Source organism: Pteropus medius, unplaced genomic scaffold (genome assembly GCF_902729225.1).
Source record: "Pteropus medius unplaced genomic scaffold, Ma_sr-lr_union100, whole genome shotgun sequence".
NCBI lineage: Eukaryota > Metazoa > Chordata > Mammalia > Chiroptera > Pteropodidae > Pteropus > Pteropus medius.
This window is the reverse complement of record NW_024351072.1, coordinates 498,699-524,374: the sequence shown is the minus strand read 5'-3', so window position 1 is coordinate 524,374 and position 25,676 is coordinate 498,699. Positions and strand designations below refer to the sequence as shown.

Below are 25,676 nucleotides of genomic sequence, written 5' to 3'. Positions count from 1 at the left end.
CGCTCAATTGGAAAAAGCAGGCTATAAAATTGAACTGAACGAATAGGACGCTTATCTTGATTGACAAATAGAAGCCTCTAAAAGGAGCGCGGATAATTTTTTTATTCTCGGGAAGTTAATAAGAAAATTTTAGAAACTGTCTGAACCCTCAGATAAAATCTCTTCTCTTCAGAAAGTCAATAAGGAACTTTAGAGACTGTCGCTGAACTAAAGGCTTCCAAAACTGCTCAATGCCAACATCCCTCTTCCCCCTTTCTCCATCCACCTCACTACTTTCTGAGCTCCTTTTCCTGACTTGCCCTGCCTTTCTCCTCCTCTTTTTTCCTCTCCACCACCACCTACTGACTTAGGGGAAACTAAAACCAGAAATCCAGATTAGGATAGACTAGAAGAACCAGAAATTCTGGCAGCTCCTTTTTGAGAAAAGCCAATATGAGGACAAGGGGAACCAGCGATAATTTACTTAGCTTGGACTGAAGCAGAATTAAGAAATCTAACTAAAGGGTTTCCTGATCCCTTCCAAGGCCATGTTGGGTTGTCAAAGGAATTTGATTTAAATGTTAGAATATATGATCCTGGTTATTCTGACCTGTTCCAACTAGTACACCTATGGGTTTCTAAGAGCAAAGCAGCAGAATGGTTAAGTAAGGTCTGCTGGAAAATCCCATAGAGGACTTTTTTAAATGAAGAGAAATGGACCAAGAAAAATGCAGGGAAATAGCCCATTAGCTTCACCAAGCCATCCCTGAGATTTTTCCCTGGAAAATAGACTGGACGAAAATCCAGCAATGTAGACAAAAACCTGATGAAATTATACTTGCTTTCTTTGAATGTTTTGAAAAAACTTTCCAACAATATTCAGGATTATCTCCAGACAGTTTTAAGGATCGTCAAAATGATCCAATGCTCAATTCAGCATTTCTGGAAGGATTAGATTGTAATTCTGATTAAAGAACATGAATTAAACTGGCCGACCACACATGCTGATGAACTAGCAACTCTGGCCGATCAATTGTTAAAACTATTCAAAAGGAAGAAAAGGATAAAGCTACTAAAATTATGAACTTACTGTTATTCTCTGAAGCATTTATCTCAGTCTGTTATCTTACTTCCAGGCAGTATCCTCTGTTTGGCTCAAATAAACTCATAAAAATTTTCTACGGGTTTGGACATTTCTTATATCAACACCCCAATCATTGAGAGGAGAGCAAGACTTCCGTAACTAGAACAAGTCCTCTCAATTTAAATCCTACAATACCTTTTAGAAAAGGGTCCTTTATCATCATGAGTGTTATTAAATGTAAAACATAACCATACAAGCCTAAAAGCAACTATGTGCCTGGATGTCTTGTACTAACACACTGCTAACTGCCCCCTTTCCTTTTCATTTTTATTATTGATATGGCTTTTTAAAGAAACACGGGGATAATTTGGGAATTTTTAAAATTTTTTCAAAATCCTTCTTGGATTCTGGCCACCTCACTTCTTTCTTCTTTGCCTCTTTTGTCCTCTTAGCTAAGAGAACCACTGAAATAGACCTTACTCGAGTTACACTCTAGGCACAGTGGATGTGTAGTGTAGCTGTTAGACAGCGTTGGCATAAAACTGACCTAGATTTAAATCTTGACTGCCTGGTGGTAGCTGTGTGACCTTGAGCAAGTCAGTCTGTCTTGGTTTCTCCCTCTGTATAATAATATCTAATCACAGCTAACACATATATAGTGTTTACCTGTATCAGACATCATTCATTTGATCCTTACAACACCCCCTAGAGGAAGAAACTATAGATCAAGCAACCGAGGCCCAGAGAGGTTGAGTGACTTCCCCAAGGGCACACAGCCAGTAAGCTGCAGAACAAAGATTCTAATGCAGGTTCCAGAGTCCAGGCTCCAACCACCATACCTACAGCCTTTCCAAATGAGGGCAATAAATGAGGACATACCTATTAATGGCTGTTATGAGGATTAAATGAGATCACGTATGTAAAGTCCAATACTTGACAAGTGTCTAATAGGTAGCAGCTGTGTGTGTTATAGAGTTCTTTCCTTCTGCACTGGGAAATCTGCAAGTCTTTGAGGGTAGGAAAAAAAGAGGTCGGAGGAAAGAGAACAGAAGCCAAGGGAGAAAGGTGATGAGGTGGAATGTGGAAGGGGAGTACAGAGGTTATGGAGAAGTAAGAAACTTTCTCTAACCTTCAAGGTTCTTTCGGCTGGACTAATAATTAAATTGACATAGATTAACAGGAGAAAATAATGAAATTTAATTATATACATATGCATGAAAACCACTGGTACATGAGAGAGTCAGAAACCCCCACATACATGAGCGGTTCAGAGACAGAAAGTTAAAATAAGGTATATATGACATTCTGAGCTAAGAATGATGTAAAGGCACCTTGGGGCTTCATCAGAGACTAGGACGGTCATCCACAGTAATGTAGAGAGGAGGCAAGAGAATTAAAATGTTAATCAAGCCGCAATCAGAGACTGCAACATGCTGATCAGCCCTGCAGCCAGGCCAGAAGGACACCTTCAGAACAAGGGAAGATTTCTGCTGGGATCCCTAACCCATTCCCCACACCTGTGAAGGGGAAACAGGAATCAAGAATCATTCCCTATGGCTAAAACCATGGGGGAATCTATGGATTAAAGCCTAGGAACGGCCAGCAGGCCTTTCACTCTTCCTCACTGTAGGTCCATATCAAAGGAAATGGGTTAACAAAGTCTTTTAAACTATAACTCAGAGGAACTAAAGGATGATATATAAACTGAATTCCCTGACCAATCAGCCCCCTACTCACTGTCTTTCCATGTCTCTCTTGGTCCCTCTCATTCTATGCCTTTGAGAGGAGACCACACTCTGTGGAGTGTTATCCCTTTTCTAATAAATTTTCCTTTTGACTCTAACTTTGGCGTGTGTGTTGAATTCTTTCTACACTCTCTGCCAAAAAACTCTCTTCTCTCTGTACAGGGCTTGGTCTCTCCGTCTGTCATTTGGGGAAATTTGCTCTGTCCTGCATCAACAAGACTTTAAGAGAGATGTTCAGTAATTAGAAGTTGCCCTGCCCTATAGATAAGTCAAAAAAGTCACATCTGGTTATAACTCTTATTGTGGGCAAGGCCCCTAAAATTCTTTGAGGGAGAGGCAAAAGTTTCTCCGGAGACTGCAGGGTCTTTGTTTGTTGCCTTTAGCTCAAAATAATCTACATACCACGGAAGCACATCCTGGGGTGACCTGTTCTGAAGTCCCACAGGATAAACAAGAGAGGCAGAGAGAGCTCTGAATACTTAGGAAACAACTCTAGCTGACTGGGCCTGCAGCGAACACAGTGACACTTCTCAAGTGCAAAACAGAAACTTGCCAGCTGCAGAGCAGAAGTTAAATCCGCCAGGCTTCGGACTTAGGCGGCCTCCTCCGCCCCACCACACCCTACCTACCCTGAGGCGTCCAGGGCGGGACCGGCTTCCCGATTTGGCTGCGCGTCCTCCCGGCTCTGGGCGGACCTGGCCCGCCTCCTCTGCCTGGAGCCCCAGGCCCGAGCCACGCGGTGTCCTGGGCCGGGGCTCCGTTCGTGGGACGCGATGACGACGTGGCGGCGGGATGGCAGGCTGACCAGCAGCCAGCGACTGCTGTGCGCGGGGCTGGCGGGGGTGCTCAGCCTGAGTCTCACCGCGCCTCTGGAGCTCGTCACCGTGCTGGCCCAGGTCGGCGGGGTGCGGAGCCGCGGCCGGGGGCCGTGGGCCACGGGGTTTGGATTGTGGCGGACCGAGGGGCCCCGGGCCCTGTGGAAGGGGAACGCGGTGGCCTGCCTGCGCCTCTTCCCTTACAGCGCCGTGCAGCTCGCCGCCTACCGCAAGTAAGGGCTGGGCCGCACGGGCGGGCGGGCTGGGAGCCGGGGCCGCCCGGGTTCCCGGGGTCGAGGCCCTGCCGCGGGGCCCCATCCCCTTCCTAATCGCTTGGAAGCCCTGACAGTTTGGCCAAAAGGAGACATCTACGGCCGCAAAAGCGCAGTCCCCAAGTTTGTCACATGCTCTTGGGATTCCTGCTTTTCCAGGTGCGGTTTTGTGAGGGCAGCTCTGGCCCAGAGAGGCTCACCAGTTTGAACGGGCCTGCGGGTGAGGAGGTAAAATGGGGCAAAAGGAGATTTGGGGGGAAGGAATGAAGAGACCTCCAGAAAGATGGCTCCTAACCATTCCCACTGTCCACCAACTCGGAAACTGCCTTGACTGGCCTAGGAGAGAGATCCCCTTTGAAGACGTGTATGCAAGTGTGTCTGTGTGACCGAAGCCCCCCCAGAATAAACTGTTTGCCAGGGGCACGGGGTCCAACTCAATGCCACAGAAGGCCACAGGTTTCTGCACACACATACACGCCCCTAAATGAAGCTTGCTTTTACGGTCCAACAGAGACTGCAGATTCCCACCCCTATGCTGTACACAGTTTCCTCAGCCTACTGCTCACTCCACCTTTGCTGCCCACTGGCCTCATTCTTTGGGCTTTTCCCACCTCTCACAACAGCTGTTTCTTAGGAAAGGATAATGCCAAGTGAGTCTTCAAGCTTCCTCAGAGCTCACAGATATTTGTATTTTAGCTGGAAATAAAGCCTAAAAGAATGAAATGGTAGTGATGGGTTTTCAGGAAAAGGAGATGTTTCTATGTTTGGGGGGATGGTCCCTGTGTTTCTAATTGGGGGGCACAGTACCAGCTCTGAAGACTGGCTTTGGCTCTGAATTAGACAAACGGCCCACAGTCTTAACCACATTGTTCAACCTTGGAGGCTAATAGTCAAAGGATTTGGCCTTTGGCTCTCTGGAAGGCTAGACCTGGCAGCTAAAAGCAGGGAATCGTCCTTATCACTGAGTCTTCCAGATCAATGCTCATTTCACTTTTGCCTGGGAGTAGAATAACCTTGTGTTCCTCTGGGGAGGGAAGGTAGTGAGATCACCAGGCATTTCTGTCAAGGATCTCTTTTCCCCCCTGCACCCCCTTGCCCTCAGCAACTTCTCGCCTGCAGTGTATAAACAGTTATCTGAGTTTTAATGACTCGACTTCTCCCCACTTCACTCTCTTTTCTACAAAGTGGTATGGAGATCTCCCTTTGGAATGTGTACCCAGGGGAGGAAGGCAGAACTTTAAAGGCTGTTTTAAGTGTTGTGACTCTTTTGCCAACCACCTAATATATACACATCATTGGATTTAACAGCTTTATTGAGATATCATTAACAAAAATTATATATATTTAAGATGTACAACTTGATGTTTTGGTATACGTATACACTGTGATGTGATCACCACAATCAAGCTAATTAACACATCTGTCACCTCTAAATAGTTATTGTGTGTTTTTGCACGTGTGTGTGTGTGTGTGTGTGTGTGCGTGTGCGCGCGTGCGCATCATTGAATTTTTACAACTCCTGCCTCCTGCCCTGTAAGGCCCATAGTGTAGGAAATAAGCTCATTTTACAGATGCAGCATTTGACTCAGACTGGCCATACCACTCAACGACAGAGCTGAACTCCACTACCTGGCCTTCTGACTTCAAATTCCATACTTTATTACATCATGTTGCCTTTCTCTCTGTCTTCATTTGACATTAATTTAGTAAGGTTTCATTAAGTACCCACTGTGTGCATGATGCTGGGGATGAGGCAAGGATGAAAGGGGCATGGTCCCTGTGCCCCACAGCTTAGGGTAATAGAAGAATAAAACTAGTGTGTCCGTCCATAGCATATGATTGCCGTGATTGAAGTGCTATAGAAATAAACACTTTTGATGGGGGATGAGGAGGAAGAGATGTAAAGACTTCACACAGGAAAAAAAAAAAGGCATCTGAGTTTGGTCTTAAGAGAATGAGTAGGAGTTTGCTAGGTAAAGATGGGGAGAAAGATATTGCAGGTAATGTCATGAGCGAAAACACAGGGGTGGGAAGGCATGCAGCCTGACTGGAGCATAAGGTGTGTCCACATCAGTAATGAGAAATACAGCCAGAAAAGCAGGTTGGAATCAGATCTTAGAGGGCCGAGTTAAGGAGTTTGGACCTTACTTGGTATGCAAAAGTAGCTGTGGGAGATTTTTTTTGGGGGGGGAGTGCTGTGATTAAAGCATTTCAACAGGAATCATTGTCACCTGGAGGCAGGGTAGGATGACAAGAGAAGAGGAAGATGGGCAGAGGGTCAGGGAAGGACCACTTAGGAACCTGTTGCACTAGTCCACTTGACAGCTGAGGGCACCCGAAATAGGCTGGTGATAATGGGATTGGAGATTTGTTGCGTGGGAGAGGAAGAATAGGTAGTTACCAGGGAGGGCTAGGTTTGCTAATAGTTTGTTTTTTTGTTTTTTTCCTGCAAGATCATTTTCTTTCTGGAAACAAAATGAAGCATTTCAGTGAATGGCTAGGCATAGATAAAAAGCAAAGTGGTTGATTAATCATGGTGGCATCCTTTCTACATAAAGACAATGCCTTTGGTCCATCATTACACTGATTCATCTCTACTCTTTCCTGACTATGAATTTGCAAAATAGTTGGCTGGAGGTAATGGTATAGCCTGTGATCATGGGTTTGAGCAAATTATAAAGATCTTGAATGTTCAGGGAATGGAGTGGTTAAATGACTTGTCCACAAACACAATTAATGGCAGAGTTGAAGCTTGAAACCACATCTTCTGGCTCCATAGTTCAGAGCTCTGCTCACCATTGTGATGCTGAAATGTCTGCTTACTTGAGTTTACAATCAGGAGAGTATTAGGAGCTAGGTCCTTGTAATTAACTAATACCTAACACAATGGATGGCTTTCAAATACGTCAAAAAACAAGACTCTCAGTCGTGGTTCTATAGTGTAGCAGTTAGCACGTCTGCTTTACATGCAGAAGGTCCTGGGTTCATGCCCCAGTGAAGCCACGGTCCATGGTCTACGGCCATGCCACCCTGAACAAGCCCGATGTCTGATCTTGGAAGCTAAGCAGGGTCGGGCCTGGTTAGTACTTGGATGGGAGACCACCTAGGAAGTCCAGGTGCTGTAGGCATAAAATAATAATAATAAAATAAAATAGACTCTCACCTAGCTTTACTCCACAATTGCTTGTCTAGCTGTATAAACATTGGTCTGGGTCCCTGCAGTTCTGAAGTTGTTCATAACCAACACTGATGTCTTATTGTATAACCAGTTCATGAGCTTGTGTTTGGCTGCTAATCTATGTTAGATTGAAGCGTTGGCAGTTCTAACTACGTATATCCAGGGTGTAATATTTGTATGGCCAAAAAGAAGGGGTTACCACTATTGACCAGCTTAACCAGTCTCACTGGGAAAAGCTACTGTGCATGTGTGTGGGGGTGGGGGAAAGAGCAGAAAGGGGAACACTGCTGCCCTGGCCAATCAGACAAGAGCTTAAGATGTGGGGACCAGGATGATGTCACTGATGGCCGACCAGAGTTGCCTGCCTTGACTCTGTGATTCTAAGTAACTATTGGTGGTCATTGTCTCTGTATCAAATAGTGCGAGTCTGAGAAGAAGGGACTTCTTTTGGTTCTTTTTAATTTTGCGTATTTGATAGTAAGACCCAACTATATAAGGCAATCTGATATAAGACAAGGTTCCTCTTCCTAGCTCATCAAGTCATTCACTCAACTAAGGGCCTATTTCCTCTCATGTTGTCTTTATCAGTCATTTCTTAAGCAGGGCTGTTGAACTCTCTTATAATCTATGCTGAGTGCTAGCACAGTGTCTGGCACATTATAGATGTTCAGTAAATGGGTAACGAATTAATTAATGCCCTGGAAGTGGCCAAGTGGGATATAGGGAACAAGGGTGAGGCAATGCAAATGAATGGTGTTTCTTTTGGCGTTTCAAACCCCATCTTCTAGCTTGTTCCAGCTTGCTGCAGACTGCTACTCCAGTCAAGCATTTCCATTTCTTCTGTCTCCCTTTCCCCTTCTAATGTTCCCTTCCAAGTTGGCTGGCCATTGCGGAGAGGAAGGAGGAACAAGTAAGTGTGCAGGCAGTGGAACTGAGGCAAATGGCCTATTGGTTAATGCCAGCTTTAGCTATCTGCATCTTTAAAAGGTAGCTGGTTAACTTAAATAATTGTTTCAGTTGGTACAGTTAAGGTACATTAATGAAAAGAAGTCAAGATTTTCCTACAGCTTGAAGGAGATTTTTTTTGTCAATAAGTGTTTACTTGGGAGCAAGGAGCCATCCTAGAACTCCTTAAGTGATTGCACCTGAACACCCACTTATCTTATTTATCACACCAGAGGACCCTGGTTTGCTACCAAACTGAAGGAGCAGGAAAGGCACCTCTTCATTGGAGGCTTGAAAGCCAAAGAACTGAGGACGCTCTCATTTTTCAAAAGATACAATACTTCATTTTAGCCTAGCTCTGTTCAATTTCCTTTTATTCAAACCCTACTATCCCTCTCCTCTCTCTCCCCACTCTATGGCAGAAAAATTACTTTTCCTGGTTTCCAAGCCCCTTTTTTTTGTATCCTCATCAGCAAGGAGTAAAATTCCTTTGCTTCCTGACCAAGGAATGTGTGTTGTGTAAAAGTCCCCTTATAACAATATCTGCCGAGGTAGACCCTCATTACTTGGGATGCACGGTTTCCAAAAAGAGAGATTGTAGCAGAGCGGCTTTCTATTTTGTGTTTGGAAAAGTTCACTGAAAGCCATTTTTGACTACATTGTAAAACTGCAGAGAAACACAAAGAATAATCTAGCAAACACCCACCATCCAGAATTGATAGCACCATAATTAGTATAAAAGATACTTCAGGTATCTTTTTTAATACAAGAAAAAAATGTTAGCAAGCAAGCCTATAGTCCTCTTTATTCTTTCTCAATCTATCTTCTCCTCTACCTTCCTGGAGGTCCATTTTACACTATTTTTATATGTATCTATATCTATCCGTGAATAATATAAGATGTAGTTTTGTGGTTGTATTTCTTAATTTAAATAGATTGTTGTCACAGACTATAGAGGTCACTCTGCAGCTTGCTTTCTTCACTCAGCTTTATGACCTGTCCCTGTTATTACATAGTTCTAAGCTCATTCATCTTAACTGTATAGTGTCCATTACATGACTATACTACGATTTATCCATTCCCCTACTAATGGACTTTTGGGTGGTTCCACTTTTTCACACTTACACACAATGCTATATGTGTATTCATGTGTCCATGTGCAAAAATTTCTCTAGGATATGCACTTAGAAATGGAATTGCTGGGGTGAAAGTAGGCATGCTTTCAATTTTACTAGATACTACAAAGTGGCTGTACCAATTTACACTTCTATCAGCGGTGGGTGAGAGTTCCTATTTCCACTCATCCTCACCATCACTCAATATTATCAGACATTTTAATCTTTGCCAATCTGCTAGGAGAGAAATGGTATCTTGTTTTTGTTTTTATTTGTCATTTCCCTGAAAACTAGTGGGGTGGCGCACCTTCTCTTATAATTATTAAGCCAATGTATTTTTAAAACTCAACTACTGAGGATATTCAAAATCATTTCAAGCAGTTTCATTTCTTTTTTAAGTTTTGACAGAGGCAAAGAAACACATTGCAGTTTGGTATTTACCAAGTATTTCTGTGAATTTACATCCCACTGACAAGGCAGGGTTGGCAGTTATGCAGATAAAAGGGGAAAATGCTTAAAGTGAAGTGAGAAGGAATTAGGGTAGCTATAAGTAAGAGGGTTGGACATCTCTTATAGCTAACTATAATTATATAAATATAGTTGAATTGAATGTGTTTTTCATTAACCCTAATACATTAATGTGGTCATTTTCACTTTGTAAAACACTTAAATACTGGAAAACGTAAGTAGTGTAGAGTCCTTTAGCACAATCTATAGCTGATTCCCTTGGGCTTTTCCCCCTTTTCCTCTAGGTTTGTCGTACTCTTCATGGATGACCTGGGCCATATTTCCCAGTGGAGCGCCATCATGGCTGGGAATCTTGCAGGCATGGTTTCCACCATTGTGATGTATCCTACAGACCTCATCAAAACCCGCTTGATTGTGCAGAACATACTGGAACCATCTTACAGAGGGATCCTCCATGCTTTTTGTACTATTTATCAACAGGAAGGATTCTTGGCCCTTTATCGAGGGGTTTCCCTTACTGTTTTAGGTAAGATAGAACTTTTCACCTTGTCCAGAAAAGGCTGCATTCTTTGACATATATGAATGCATTATATACATTTGTAACCAGTTAAATCCATTTTATTGAGGTCAAGGTCATATGAATTCAGTCCATATAGAGTTGATTAGCTTCATTCTATTCCATAACCATACACCCTACTCCTAACTTTTCCCTTTCACGCCCCACAGAGGGGAGGACAGAGCGTGGAGGTGGCTCTGCACAAACTGATAGAAAGACAATCCCACACACTCCCCACCTGACCGTGGGAAGGAGTTTCAGTGTGCATACATAAACGTATGCACACAACCAGGGGAGCAGCTGTAGCTTATGTGGTCTTTGGAGCCTGTGCCAGGACTACACACACACAGGTCACCCGAGACCCCCAATGGCCAATCCAATAGACTTTTGCCCTTTATGTTGCCTTTGTTGCAACATTTGATGAGATTGATCACCCCTTCTTGAAACTTGGCTTCTAGGACCCCACTGTGTCCTGGATGTCTTTCCTACCTCTCTGGCAGCTCTTTCTTATCTGACTCATGCGGCTCATTTGACATGTCAGTCCGCTACATATTGCTGTTACCCCAGTTCCTTCTTTAACTTTCTTTTTACCCTCCATACTCTCCCTGGATGGCCTCATCTAAGCTAGCGGCTTAAACAAACATCATTATACTCTAATGGTCCCCAGTATCATCTCTATAATAACATTTATTGGTGCTTATTATGTGCCAGGCACTGTGCTAAATGCTTTGCCTACGGTTTCTCACTTAAGCCTCATTTTACAGATGAGTAAATAGATAATTAGGGAAGCTAAGTGACTTGCGCATGGTCACATGGACAGAAAGTGGAAGAACCTAGCAATATAACCTCAGAACCCTCTCTCTTAACCACTGACTATTACCAATTTCCAGTGGCAGTACGAACACTCAGGGGCAGTTAGACACCCTCACCTGATGCTCCGTTGGTGCTTCAAACTCAAGACTAAACCTGATGCCCTCATTAGTCTCACACCTGCTCTCCTCCTGTGTTCTCTAATGAATGACACCATCTTCCTTTCACCCAGTGACCCAAGTCAGAAGAAACCTAAACTCACTTCAACTCCTCTCACTCCACTCCCATTTTAGTCACCAAGTGCTGTCAAGTTGACCTCTTTGAACTCTCAAGTCTATCCCCCTTCTCCATCCCCATCTCCTCTGCCCTAGGTCATGCTCTCATCACCATCTTTCCCACAGACACTTACAAGAGGCTCCTACCAATATTTATACAAGACAAAATAGACTTTAAAACAAAGACCTATAACAAGAGACAGAGAAGGACCCAGTAATCCCACTTCTGGGTATTTATTTGAAGAAACTCAAAACACTACTTTGAAGGGACGTGTGAATCCATATGCTCATTGCAGCTTTATTTACAATAGCCAAGATATGGAGGCCACCTGGGTGTCCATCAGTGGATGAATGGATAAAGAAGAGGTGGTACATATATACAATGGAATATTACTCAGCCATAAAAAAGAATGAAATCTTGCCATCTGCAACAACATGGATGGACCTAGAGGGTGTAGTGCTGAGTGGAGTAAGTTAGAGAAAAACAAATATCATATGTGGAACCTAGAGAACAGGATAAACAAACAACAGAAACAAGTTCATATATACAGACAGCATTTGGATGGTGTCAGATTGGGGGTGGGGAGACGAGTGAAGTGGGGAGGGAATTGAGAGGTACAGATTGGTAGTTACAGGGTAGTAATGGGGATGTGGAGTATAATATGGGGAATATAGTCAGTAGTATTGTAATAACTATGCCCGGTGTCAAATGGGTACTGGATTTATCGAGGGATCAATTCATGGGTTGTGTGGCTGTCTAATCACTGTGTTGTACACCTGAAACTAGTATAATATTGTATTGTCAACTATAATTGAAAAAAATAAAAATGTAAAAATTAATATTTAAAGAAAAAAGAGGCTCCTACCTGCTCCTGGTCTTGGGTGCACTGCCGCCAGGGTGTGGTGATCTCTCTAATCTAAATGCAAGTTGATCGTTTCACCACCCTCATTCCACTGCTCTGCTTAAAAGCCCTCACTGCCTCCTGAGCTACAGGGAAAAGCACAAACTCTTTATGGCCTACCAGATCCTTCAGAACTGCCCATCCTACCTTCTCTCCTGTCATGCCTCCACCTGCACTCATGCTCCAGCCATACAGAAATACTACTTTCCTGGAAATACTTCTTTCTTTGTACACACTGTTCCCTCTGCCTGGACTGCCTGTCCACTCTATGTCTGATGAACTACTCATTCCTCAAGACCCAGTTGAGAAGTACTCTCTTCTGTGAAATCCTTCCTGATTCACCCAGGCACAATTAACCCCTCTGATCCTTGTGTACCTAAAGCACTTTGTATAGCCCCTCCTCCCCCACCGCCACCTTATGGCACCTATCACAGCTGTATCTCCACTAGACGGTGAGTTTCTCTAGGAATTAGCCTCTTCTTTGTATTCCAGCACCTGGCCTAGGGCCCAGCACATAGCATAAGCTCCACAAATGTTTGCTGAACAAAGTTAAATGGGGGGTTGGTACATCATTTTTAATGTATTTGTTAAATATAAATATTACATTATTCTAAGGACCAACAGCCCCACTTGTTTTATCTCCTCTTTTAAATCCCCTTTTGAGGGAGAAATTTAGTTCCTCTGTAAAATTAAGATGGTTTCCAAAGTTTCTGGGAAGTCTGTGAAAGTGCCACCTATTGCACTCCTTGCTCTCCATATTTTCCTAGAAAGGTGAGGATGCCATACAGTGCAGGATGCCTACTGAACCCTGATATGGCCACATCATTTCCAAAGTCAAGGTCAAGTAACCTCCCTCATCACAACAGTCTCACTTTCCAGTTTCCACAGAATTGTTTTCTTCTCAGCTAGAGACCAGTCCCTCCTACCTTCCAAAAGTTGATTAAGTGCTGCCCACTTTTTCTCTGAGAATAACTTTTTTCTAACATTTTAGTTTTTTAAATTTCAAACGCCCAGAAAAGTTAAAAGAATTGGAAACATCCATATACCCACCATCTAGATGCTACAATTAACATTTTGCTTTATCACATATCCATCTATCCATCCCTGTAGCCATTTATTAGTCCATCTTATATATGTTTTTGATGATTTCCATGTAAGTTGCAAACATCAATACACTTCACCCCTCAACCCTAGACTCGTGTATTATTAACTAAATTAAAATTTACATAAAGTACGCAAACCTTTTGTGAACCATCTGATGTATTTTGACAAATGACACACCTCCTATCAAGAGAGCATATTATCATCACCCAAGAAAGTTCCTTCCACTGCTTTGGTTGGAGTGATTTTAACGAGCCCAGAGCCAGTCCTGTTTACTTGCCCTGGATTCCGCACAGGCATTTATGTTCTCAAGCCAATGTTTCCCAAGACCTCAGCACCCTGCTCCTGGCCTTGTTTTGCAGGTGTTCTCCCTTTCTCTGCCGGCTCCCTTCTAGTTTACATGAACCTGGAGAAAATCTGGAATGGACCCCGAGATCGTTTCTCTCTCCTCCAGAACTTTGCCAATGTCTGCTTGGCTGCTGCAGTGACCCAGACCCTCTCCTTTCCCTTCGACACAGTGAAGAGGAAAATGCAGGTGAGGAGTGATGTTGGAGGCGGCGATGGGGAGGATGCCTTGAAGTGTTGGCAGAGCACTAACAACAGCAGAGAACACTGACCCTGAGCGATGCCAGGTTTCCAAGGACCTCATGAGTGCTCACACAATTATTATTCAAACCCCCACTCCAAGACATATCTGCTGCTAACCTCAGGGCTATTGGCTCCAGCCCAAGCTGCCTCCCCATTCCCATATAATTTTTTAGGGCTTTTATGATGCCTCCAGATGAGGCCCACTTTTCTCTCCTCTCTTCCTCGTAGCTGCCACTGTCCATGACGTCAATACATCCTCCTAAATCTCTCTCCCTGTGGCCTCTGCAGCAAAGACAGGGCACTCTTGCTTTCATAGTCACCCCTTACCTCAGTGAAACTGACTGGAAAGAAACAAAATAAGCCAGGAGATATTGATAACCGGCTCCAATAGTCCCCTGACTCCCTTACTAAGGGAAGTAACTGCATTTGAGAGCGCTGAATCCTAACCACTAGACCACCAGGAAGGAGATTGTAACTGCATTTGAAATGGGTCGGTGTCTTAGTGAGATTAGTCCTGTACTTTTCCTAATTGTTACCTGGGAAACTCACATTTTCTCTACAGACCACAAACGCAAAAGCCTGGTATCCCAAGATCCCAAAGTAAGTAATTGGTTTAGTCTAGAATCAGCCAATTTTGATCAAAGAAAAATCAGTGGTTCAAGTAAGGTTGGGGATTACAGGCAGGTCTACACAGTAGAGGTGGGCTCAGAACAAGAAGGCCGGGGCTTCAGCTCTCCACTAGCCTTCCTAAAACACTCCACAGGCTTGCCTGCCTCCCTGGCTTCTTCTGGGCAAATCTTTTCATGTGGCCAGGCTGGGGGGTGATGATGCGCAAATTGCTTTATACAATTGATACGTTTCTGAAGTATTTGGGCTTAGTTGAATACAGTTGTAATTGATCAGTCCCTAGCTGAGTTTGTTTTTCCACCACATGTCTGCTGCCTCCTCCCCACAAAGGTCTTCCCCACTCCGTGGATTTCTTGGCTGGGCTGGACCACACTTACTTTAGCACTAAAAAGCCTGAGGGTACTTATCTCAAGCTACAAATAAAAGGTGCCTTCCGAATAATACACATCATGATGACACCCAAATCTGCTGCTCCAGTCCATCAAACTTTCCATCTGTCTGGGTTGTGTTCCTTTCTTGTCCTTTGTCAAAACAAATAAACAACTGTCACATTATTGTAATCCTAGATGCAAGTGTAGTGCATGCTTATTTACAAACCATTATTCCTACTTTTAAAAGGAATGCACATACACTTAAAAATGGTTTAAAAAGGTCAATTTTATGTTATCTGTTTCACATCGAGTATAGAAAAAAACAATTACCTATAAGCCCAACACCTATGCACTGATAGTTTTTCTTCTATGTATATTTGTACATGTGTGCATGTGTATATGTGTGTGCATCCATATAAATATATATCTATATACACAATACTTGTAAATGGGGTGTTTTTGTGTTCCTATTGTATGTAAAAAGTACCCTACTTTTTCCACTTATTATATAATGAATATTGCCTCAGGCCACCCAATATTGAGAACATCTTTTTAAATTATCACATAATATTCCACCATAGGGATAGGCTATATATATATATATTTTTTAATAGCAGATTTATTCTCAAAGTTCTGGAGGCTAGAAGTTTAATATCAAGGTGTTTACAGGGCCATGCCCCTTTTCAAGGCTCCTGGGGAGGATCCTTACTATCTCTTCCAGCTTCTGGTAGCCCCCATAGTTCCTTGGTTTGTGGCAGCATCACTCCCATTTCTGCCTCCATCATGCCATAAATAACAATTTCTTGGTTTTTGACTATTTAGGCGATTTCTGATTCTTCAATATAACACTGCAGTGAAACCCCTTGTATTGTTTTCACATTTAGGATGCTGCCTTTCGGCTGTATTCCTAGAGATTGACTTACAGTTCTCAAGATAAAAATAATTCCAAGGCACTCAATGAAGTCTGTGCCCTATAAAGGTTGTAAGTTTACACTTGCACCAGCAGTGAGTAATAGTGTGGTTCATATCTACGCTCATCAATAGTAATATACTTTCTAAATCATTGTGAACCTAATAGCTGACAAACGCTATCACATTCTTTTAATTTGAATTTAATTGGTTATAAGCAAATTGCATATTTATCACAGATCAATTGGCCCTTTGTATTTTCGTTTTGTAAATTTTCTGCTTAATCCATTTTTCTAGGATATTCAGCTTTTTCTACTGATCGGTAAGAACTCTTTATATGTTAAAGATATCGGTCCTTTGTCATACACTGCACATATTTTTTTTCTTAGTTTGACATTTGGCTTCTGATAACTGTTTATGTACTGTTGTACATATTTTTATGCAAGTATATTTATTACTACTTTTTTGTTTGCTTTTCTGTGTAAAAGGCCTATCCCATCCCATAATCATATGACTATTCGTTTATATAGTTCTTTAAATACTTTTTTTGTTATAATTTTTACACTTAATACTTTAACATATTTAGAATATACCTGGGATATTATGTAAAGTAATCATCTGATTTAAAAAAAAAAATAGTTTGCCAGTTGTTTAAGGATATGTCAACCTAAAAATAAAAAGGCCTTTCAAAGTGAGGGGCAACAAGCATTTTAGATCAAAGAATAGCTATTCGAGATGCACTGATTCAGGCAGAAGCTCAAATAGTATTCTGATTAGGAGACAAAGGCAGTGGGCATTTATGAAAAAGGGAAAGGGAACAATTACATCAATAGAAGGAAGGCATTTCTATTGGTGCAGGTCACATAACATAATGATGTTAATTCTAAACAATTTTTAATTTTCAGTCCAATAGTCATCAGTCTTGTAGTCATAATACTGCTTTCTCATTATCTTTGCAGTTTTGGGGGGGCACAAGCTTTCTTAGGCCCAGTCCAAAGGTTATTTTGCCCTGTTCGAACATTCCAAGGCTTGAGGCATAAGACGTACATGGCAGTACCTCTGGCATGGCAGCTCTGGCTCCATTTTTTTTAATTAACTTTATTGGGGTAATATTGGTTAATACAATTATATAATTTTCAGGTGTACATTATAATTTGACATCTGTATATTCTATTGTGTTTACCACCCAAAGTCCTGTTTCCTTCAGCTACCATGTATTTGATCCCCTTTACCCACTTCACCCTCCCCTCTCCCCTATATATATGACCCCCTTTACCCCGTCTACCTCTCCGCTCCTTCCCCACTGCCTATCCTCTGGTAACCACTAAGTCTATTGTCCATGTCCATGAGTCTCTGTTTGTTTGTCCTGTTCATTTGTTGCTTTTAGGTTTCTATCCCACATATAAGTGATATCATGTGATTTTTAACTTTTTCTGTCTGGCTTGTTTCGCTTAGCATGATTATATCGAGGTAGATCCATGATGTCACAAATGGCAGTATTTCAGCCCTCTTCTTATGGCTGAGTAATATTCCATTGTATATATGTGCCACAGCTTCTTTAGCCAATCATCTATTGTAGGACACTTTGGTTGCTTCCATGTCATGGCCACCGTGAATAATGCTGCTATGAACATCAGTGTGCAAATATCTTTTCAGATATGGGTTTTCAAGTCTTTAGGGTAAATACCCAGAAGAGGATTGCTGGATCATATGGTAGATCAATTCTTAGTTTCTTGAGGAACCTCTATACTGTTTTCCATAGTGGCTGTACCAATTTGCAGTCCCACCAGGACTGTATGAGGGTTCCTTTTTCGCCGCATCCTCTCCAGCATTTGTTATTACTTGTCCTGTTGACTACAGCTATTCTAACAGGTGTGAGATGGTATCTCATTGTGGTTTTGATTTGCATTTTCCTAATAGCTAGCAATCTTTTCAAATACTCGTTGGCCATTTGTATGTCCTCTAGGGAGAAGTGTCTGTTCAGGTCCTCTGCCCATTTTTTGATTGGATCATTTGTCTGGCTCCATTTTAAAGTGTCTCTGTTTATATTATTTTTGAAATAATCTTTTATTTCCCCACCACTTTGTGATGGAACTTTTACCATATCCTAGATGTTACATATTCTAAGGTCTATCTTGGGGCTGCGTATCCTGTTCTGTTGATCTGTCAGTCTGTTCTTTTGCCAGTACCACACTATTTCAATTCCTCTAGCTCTGTAATACATCTTAATATGTGGCAGGGCATCTCTCTCCTCATTGCTCTTCTTTTCAACATTTCCTTGATTATTCTCATTTTTTCTCCTGATGAACTTTAGATTTACCTTGTGATTATGACTGGAATTATATTAAACCTATAAACTTGGAAAAATTCATGTACAATATTCTGCCTTTTATTCAGGAATGCTATATATCTTAGTTTCATCTTTCTTTAGATTGAACCATATGAAATTGCCAATATTCTACCTTTTCGACATAACAGTAATTTCATGTGGTTCAACCATTAGAAAACTTGATTTCTTCATATGGTAATTATGCTTTTTCTAAAAAAAATAAATAAAAGAGTTTCTAAGGGGAAAAAAAAAAGCCAGGGAGAGGTTTAGTGGCAGGGAGGTATGACATACTATAAGCTTTTTATTCATTTTTTAAAATCCTGGTCCTAAGAATTTATCTTACTATCAGGAGTGAGATAGGCTCTTGCTGGTTGATCATCAGAAGATGAATGAACAAAGGCTACTTATAACACTGGATTCCGTACTTTGAGGATCATTTTTTGAAATAGTAGAGCCAGAGGCATCCCTCCAAGCACTTTATGCCACCTCTTATAATTTAGTGTTCCTTATGCATAGTTCAAGGTTTGGTGAGCTCAGCTTCCTCCCCATAGTGAGCCTACCCAAAACCAGAGCCTTGAGCCTGGGGGTTGGGGTAGTCAGTGAAAAAGGATAAAATTCTGGGACCAGTTCAACATATGGTTTTTTACCCCCACACCAAGCAATTCTCCAACACTAGCTGGGTGTCCTACAACTTACTTCTGACACTATCTACCAGAAGATAGCATCAGATCCCACAGGGCTCAGTTCCACAGGACTGCCCACCCCATTCAGAAGCCAATCCCAAGTCCAGGTTTTTAACTTGTGTGTTTGATCAACTGGATATAAGTCAGAGATTCCCAGGACCCCCTCCTTGGGCTTGATTAATTTGCTAGAGTGGCTCACAGAACCCAGGAAACCAGTTTACTCACTAGATTACTAGTTTATCACAAAAAATATTAAAGGATATGAATCAAGATATGTAGGGCATGGTCCCAAACGAAGGAGCTTCTGTCCCCATGGTGTTTGGGACCAGTCACTGTGGCACATGGATGCATTCTGCATCAGCCTGGAAGCTCTGTGAGTCCCGTGCTTTTGGATTTTCATGGAGGTTTTATTATATAAGCATGGTTGACTAAATCATTGGCATTGGCAATAGATTCATCCTCCAGCCCCTCACCCCTCCCAGGAAGTCTGGGAGGCAGGACTGAAAGTTCCAACCTTTCAATAACAAGGTTGGTTCCCCTGGCAACCAGCCCCCATCCTTAGGTGCATTCTAAACATCATCTTATTTACATAAACTTAGATTTGGTTGAAAGGAAATTGTTATGAGTATCAAGACATAGTTATCACTCTCATCACTTAGGAAATTCCAAGGGTTTTAAGGGCTCTATGCCAGAAACGGGAATGAAGATCAAATACATACTTCTTATTATAAATCACAGTATCACAAGGGGTTTCAGATAAAATTCATTGACATCTAAAAGTGACAGTGGAGATTTCAGTCTTCCCCATAAATGTTTAGCTTTCCTTTTTCCATCTGAGAGCTAGACCAATGACCTCTCCTGGGGGAATATGACCACCACTACTTTCTACTCTAGAATATATATGTACAACAATGTACTATAAATTGGGGTAATATACACAAGAAGTGTATATTTGGGAGTAAACTTGTTAATCTTTCTCCTTGTGTAAAAACCTTCTAGGTAATTCATACACAGAGCTTCAACAAGAAGCTTTAAAATAAATACAAAGTCATGATGATTGTAAAAAAAAAAAAAAAAAAAAAATCCAAAGAGGCAATTGCTTCAGTTTTCACAAAGTATGATGATCAGCATCCAGTTAGGAATAACATCATGAATGTCATCCAAATATATAGGGAATGGATTCTTAGGGTTGCGGTCAAAGTGTTATTTTAGAGGGGTTGAGAAACAATAATACCTTGTCCACTTTTTAAAAAAACTAACCCCCAAGACAACCAAAGGCTGTTTTTAAATGCAAGCCTTTCTTTGACCATTAGATGTCACTGCAGTAAGTGGAGCGTATCTAAGCTTTATCTAAGGGTATTTAGAGCCTTGCAGCTAGTGATCTCTGTCCAGTTAACAACCTCCTAATCCCCGCTGGAAATACATCTTCAGTTTGAAGGATAAGGGCCCTGGAAACAACAGTCAAACCCTAAATTCTGGTGTAGTCGTTTTTTTCCTGCAAAGTACACAATCCAAATTCTCTAAGAAGAGAGAGCTTTAATAACGGTCTCCCCCCAGGGGAGTAGGCAAGGTTTGCCAGCAGAATGTGTAAGGAGGGAGCTTTTCAGGGCAGCCAGGCTGCTCTGACCTGAGCACACTTAATGATAACATTGGCATGCCATTGGCTTTCCTTGTTGCACTGCCTGGCAGGAAGCAAATCCATGTCAGGTATCTGTTAGATAACCCACTGGACAGGGAATTTTGTTAACCCTCACGCTGACTGGCCACTTTTTCTGAATGTCTCGTTCTCCTAATGTTTTTACACACACACACACACACGCACACCATTTAATGCCACATTAAGTTGGAGCTTTCTTAAACATTAATTACAATAATCAGAAGTCTTGTTTAACCAGCTGAGCCCTTTCTTCACCATGCTTACAATTATTTTATTCCTTTTTCCTTGTCTTGCCCTGGCTCCTGGCTGGCATGCTAGAGAATGGAGAGGTAAATTATGCATGTGCATGTTTTAATGGCATGCTTTCTGATGGGAAGGGGGGTGGGTCAGCCCTCTGTACAAATGGAATGAGTTGCCTCCCACCTGGTGCGCTTTCAGGGATCCCCAACACCACCCTGCTTGAAGTCCTCTGAAGCCCGCATGGCCACACGAGTGCAATTTAGCTCAAGCTCTTGCAAGTATGGCCTGACCTTTTCATCTTCATTTCTCCCACACCTGGCCCAGAGCCTGGGCCTGAAGAGGCTGGTTAACATGACTGTATTGAGAAAATAGGAAGGGTAAAGTATTGATGGAGACTTATTTATCTGACTGATCTGTGGGCTCCTAATAAGGACCTGGGAACTCGGAGCAAATAGTTCTGTAGACAGGTGCATGCGGAAGAGAGAGGGAGACAGGCTGCCCTGAAAATCCAGGGAACCACTGAGAATTTGGGACCTTCTGAGAGAATCAGGATGGAGGCACCAGGCACAAGCTCGATCCCCTACAATTCTGCCTGCTACCCTCCCTTGTTGCTCATATTAGGTGTCTCCATTTCATCAAATATAAAACTGTCAGCCTGTTGCTTTACACACCAGGGGACTTTGACCCCATCAAGCTCACAAAGTAAGCAGGATTGGGCCAGGTCAGCATTTGAACTGAAACCACATAAGATGAAGGACAAAGGTAGTCTCCTAGTGACACAGCTGACTGAGTGAAGGGAAGCCCAGGCCTGTTAAAACAGAGATGCTGAGCCTGATCAAGATGCTTAACACCTCAGGCTGCCTTTGCTCAACTGGACACTGTTGCTTCATCCAGTCCTTTCCAGAGCACCCCTCCCCTCCCCTGTTCATGGTTTCTCATGCTCAAATCTACATCTTTATCCCTAGTCCCACATTTCTTACAGTTGCTAGACATTACCATTTGGCTATCACCTCCCAGTGGCACCTCTAACTTATATATCAAACTTACTTCTCCTTCCCCTGAAACTTTCTTCCCAGAGTTTTCCATTTCAATACCATCATTCCCCCAGTTACTCAGGCTGGAAATCCACAAGTTGTCTTTGATGCTTCCTTTTCCCCCACCCTTAGTTAATCTTGAAGCCAGCTGGTTCTTCATTTTCAACATTCTCAAAACTCCCATACTGTTTTGTTGTTGTTGTTGTTATTGTTGTTGTTTTGGGGTTGGTCACTGCCCCTACCCTAATCTGAGTCCTTATCAACTCATACCAAGGCTGTTGCAGTAATCCTCTAATTGGCCTCCAGGATTAATTCTAAAAATGATCAGAGAGTGCTAATATACCAGGTACTTTGCTAAGTGCTTTTTGCTCATTATCTTATTTAATCCTTAAAACAACCTTATGAAGTGGGTACTGTTCCTAGCAAGCCCATTTTACAGATGAGAAAACTGAGGCATTGAAAGGCTCTCTAGCCTGCTCAAGTTTACCCACCCAGTAACTGAGCTGAGATTTAAGACCAGGTAGTTTATCTTCAGGGTAAATACTCATTTCAATCCCACTAGCCCAGCTCATAGCTTCATCAGACCAATTTTCTTAAGATCTGCCTGTGTTTTGTTCTTTTTTGCCCCTAGAGAATACGGGCTGAGCCCCTTGGCCTGGCATGCTGCCTTAACCAGTTTTGCCATCCCCATTACACAGAGGCCCTCTATATCAGGAGTTGCAAAATCAAATGCTGCAGAAACTTGGAAAACACACACACACACACACACACGCACACACAACAGGAAAACCTTGTAGATAACATACATTCACTCACTAAAAAATAAGCTTTCAAATGCATTCTGAGCCATCAAGTCTTTTGGCTTTCAAAAGCATTCTGGAGAGCTAACTGCACTGTGCTCACAAAATGTGATTAGCATCTAAATGTGAATAGCAGGAAGGAATAAAGTGAGCCCAGTGGGGGCTGTGGCAAGCTCTCCTCCAAAGGATAGATGCCATTTAGAAATACGGGCCCAGTTTTTTCAAGGGAACTTAAAATCCAGATTTTTATGTAAAACCTCCCCATTTTTCAATGTTGGCAAATAAAAATAGTTAAATACTGCCTGGGCTAAACAAAATACAACTTTTTATAACCTCTGCTCTATTCAAGTCTCCAATTCAATCAAAATGATCTTTGTCCACCTCCCCTATCTCCCTAAATAAGTGTATTTCACATTTCAGGCACCTCTGCTTAGAGCATCTATCTCCATCTCCTTAAAAACTCGGCTGAGGTTTGCCTCAGTGGTGGCTGTCTTCTGACCTAAAATAGCACATATCTGTTGCTTTTGTTTGATAAATGACTGTTTTTCCCACCCCCAAAAGAGCTGCCCTATCTTGATGGTTAAAGGCAGGTGTTTTGCCTTTATAGAGCCACAATAGGGGTGTTCCGAACCACTGAGGAGGGAGTTGTGGGGCGGGAAAAGCCACAAACAATGTCCTCTATCAATAATTGCAGATGCTATGTTTTCACGTTCAACCCCACCCCCATCCCCCACCCCCCACCCCCACCGCCAAGGGCACTGTTATTTTGTTCCAGGAGCTTTGTGGGTGAACAACCCCTTTTAAATGATGCTGTTAAACTGTGTGTACCCTCTAACCCAGCCATTTGAATTTCCATAGCATTTCTCTACATATCTCAACTTCTCCCATCTCTACACCATAGTTCTTTCTCTCCACCTTATAAAAGCCAGCTCCTGAAGTCTCTCACCTCTTCCAGCAGGAGTCTTCCCCCTTCTGAATGCCCATAGCACACTCTCACACTCTCCCTATATAGCTCTCTTAGGCCCATGTTACATGGTTTCTTGTGTTATAATCTGTCAGTATTCTCTCCAGACTGCGAGCTCCTTGAATTTGAGATACATGCCTTGCACATTTGTATATCCCCACAATACGTAGCCTGTAGTCTCATGTAGCAAGCACTTGATACTTGTTAAAAAAAAAAAAAATGGAGTTCGTGGCTGGCTTATGAGATCTCGCTGTCTGTGAGTATAGAATTAAACCTTACCTCACTGAGTGCAGTCAGGTTCTGTTTATCTCAGTGCAAACAACTCTTAACATTTCAAGACAGGCAAATATGCTGAAAAGACAGAGTAAAAAAATCATGACACCATTTGGCTGCACACCCCCTCTTCAATGCAACCTCCCACCACTTTGTATAGTACCTGGACGTGCTTGACAAATCACATCTTAGAATTTGTATTTGTTAGTTTCTGGCTTTCGGTAAATGTAACCTGATGTAAGTGAATGTGTCTAAATCTGTGCTATCCTTTGGTGAGGGCACTTTTTTCAGGGGTAAGGATAGGAACAAAATGTGTTAGGAGGAAGTAATGAAAGGGAAGCTTTCCCTGATATTCAAAAATTATAATATGATCATATCTACTATTTATTGGTCATTTAATATGGACAGGGCAGTTCATTATTCCATTCCATCCTCTTTATAGAGCCTATGAAATAAGTAGGGTTATGATTCCTATTTTCTAGAAGAGGAAATGAGGCACAGAGAAGATAAGCAACTTGCCCAACAGTCACATAGCTAGCAAGCCGTGGAGCTAGGATTGAACACAGGTCTCTCCTTCTTCAATCCCAAGCTTTATCTACCAGGAGTACAGGGCTTGTTCCTAGATGCTAGGTAATCGTTTGTTTGTTTGTTTGTTTTTCAGTTCTTTTGTCCCGGGCTTGGGAGTAGAGGATGAGGAAGAAGAAAACCTAACCTAGAAAATTAAGAGCTCACAGTGAGAGGCAGAAAAATGATTTTCCTTCTTCCCTTCTAAGTTCCTCTGGCTGAGCTAATAATCCAATTCACATAAGACAGATTAACAGGAGATAATGACCAAATCTATCATAAATAGGTGTTCCCTAATAATATGGGACCCCAGGACGAATTAGGCAGTTGAAGCTGATATGCCATTCTGAACTAAGATGAGGCAGACAGGAGTCTGGAATTTCAAACGGAAAGGGGGCGATTCACAGGTGGATGAGAAAGAGCAAACGTGTGGTAAACAAATTCTTCTTTGGCCACCCAGAAACAATGGGACACAGAGGGGGGGAACCTAACAGACTACCTAGGTTGCTAGGTTCCTCACTGCCACATTTACTTTCCATTATGATGCTAAGGGAATAGCTCTCTTTAAGCAGGATTATCTATCTGAATTCCTTAGGCAGATAAAGGAGAGAGTCAGAGGTTCTTTCTGCATCTTTCAGGTTCTTAATAACCAGCTTAAAATAATCAATATCCCAAAAAGTATATTCTGGGTTGGTAAACTCTTCTTCTCACAGCCTCAGTGCAAGAGCAGTTGGAAAAAAAAAAAGTGTGCAAGCTCAGAAACAGACAGGCAAGGCCTAGCTTTGGCCAGGGAATGGTTAACTCAAGTTAGAGGGGGGAAAAAAATCTTTGGAAAACTGGCCTGTCCAGGGGCTTACTTTAGTCCCTGGCAGGCTGACAGTGGAAGGCTTGAAGCTGGTGGATGGAATGAGGAGCACAAGAATGTTCAGTAGCCATGGACCTTTGGCTGGCCACAAACTGACCATGCTGCTCAGAGGGACTGAGAAGAAAGCCCTAGGAGAGGAAAGGAAATCATGATCATCACAGCTGCTAGGAGGTGCTAACAGTTTCCGGTTTTCTGCCTGGTTCAACATTTCTTGGTTGACATGGCATCTCTTCTCAGTAGGAACAGAGCTCAATTTTCCCTACAGAGAGCCAGCTTACCTGTCTTCAAATGCAAACACTGCTAGGCTCTAAGCTCTGGGGGTAGTAGGAGAGAACAGAAACATTACTTTTAATTTGTTGCATTTTCATCTCCTTGCTGTTGTCTTACTTTTGGGTCTGGCCCCTTTGGGGACTAATTTCTTCTGCCTAAGTTGGTAGCATTGCCTTGGCAGTCTAAGAAAAAAGGACACTTTTTGCCTCCAGGTAGATGTCTGGACATCCCTTAGATGCAGCGGCTTTGTTGGAGCA

General features: G+C 42.4%; 2 protein-coding genes and 1 pseudogene across 2 annotated transcripts in view; 2 read left to right on the top strand and 1 right to left on the bottom strand.

Annotated features, from left to right (window-relative positions):
* The window catches only part of KIAA1210 (KIAA1210 ortholog), a 332,344-nt gene that overhangs the window by 287,546 nt on the left and 19,122 nt on the right, over positions 1–25,676 (bottom strand). Inside the window, exon 2 of the mRNA XM_039842519.1 lies at positions 23,727–23,798. The gene's annotated coding sequence lies outside the window, so the exon portion shown is untranslated. The remainder of the gene's footprint in view (positions 1–23,726; positions 23,799–25,676) is intronic.
* SLC25A43 (solute carrier family 25 member 43) overlaps positions 3,470–25,676 on the top strand; it is a 32,010-nt gene continuing 9,803 nt past the window's right edge. The window contains exons 1-3 of the mRNA XM_039842488.1: positions 3,470–3,856; positions 9,886–10,127; positions 13,608–13,780. Coding sequence (XP_039698422.1) covers positions 3,582–3,856; positions 9,886–10,127; positions 13,608–13,780 — 690 coding nt within the window. The 5' untranslated portion in view covers positions 3,470–3,581. The remainder of the gene's footprint in view (positions 3,857–9,885; positions 10,128–13,607; positions 13,781–25,676) is intronic.
* LOC120586070 (uncharacterized) lies at positions 6,908–7,023 on the top strand (annotated as a pseudogene).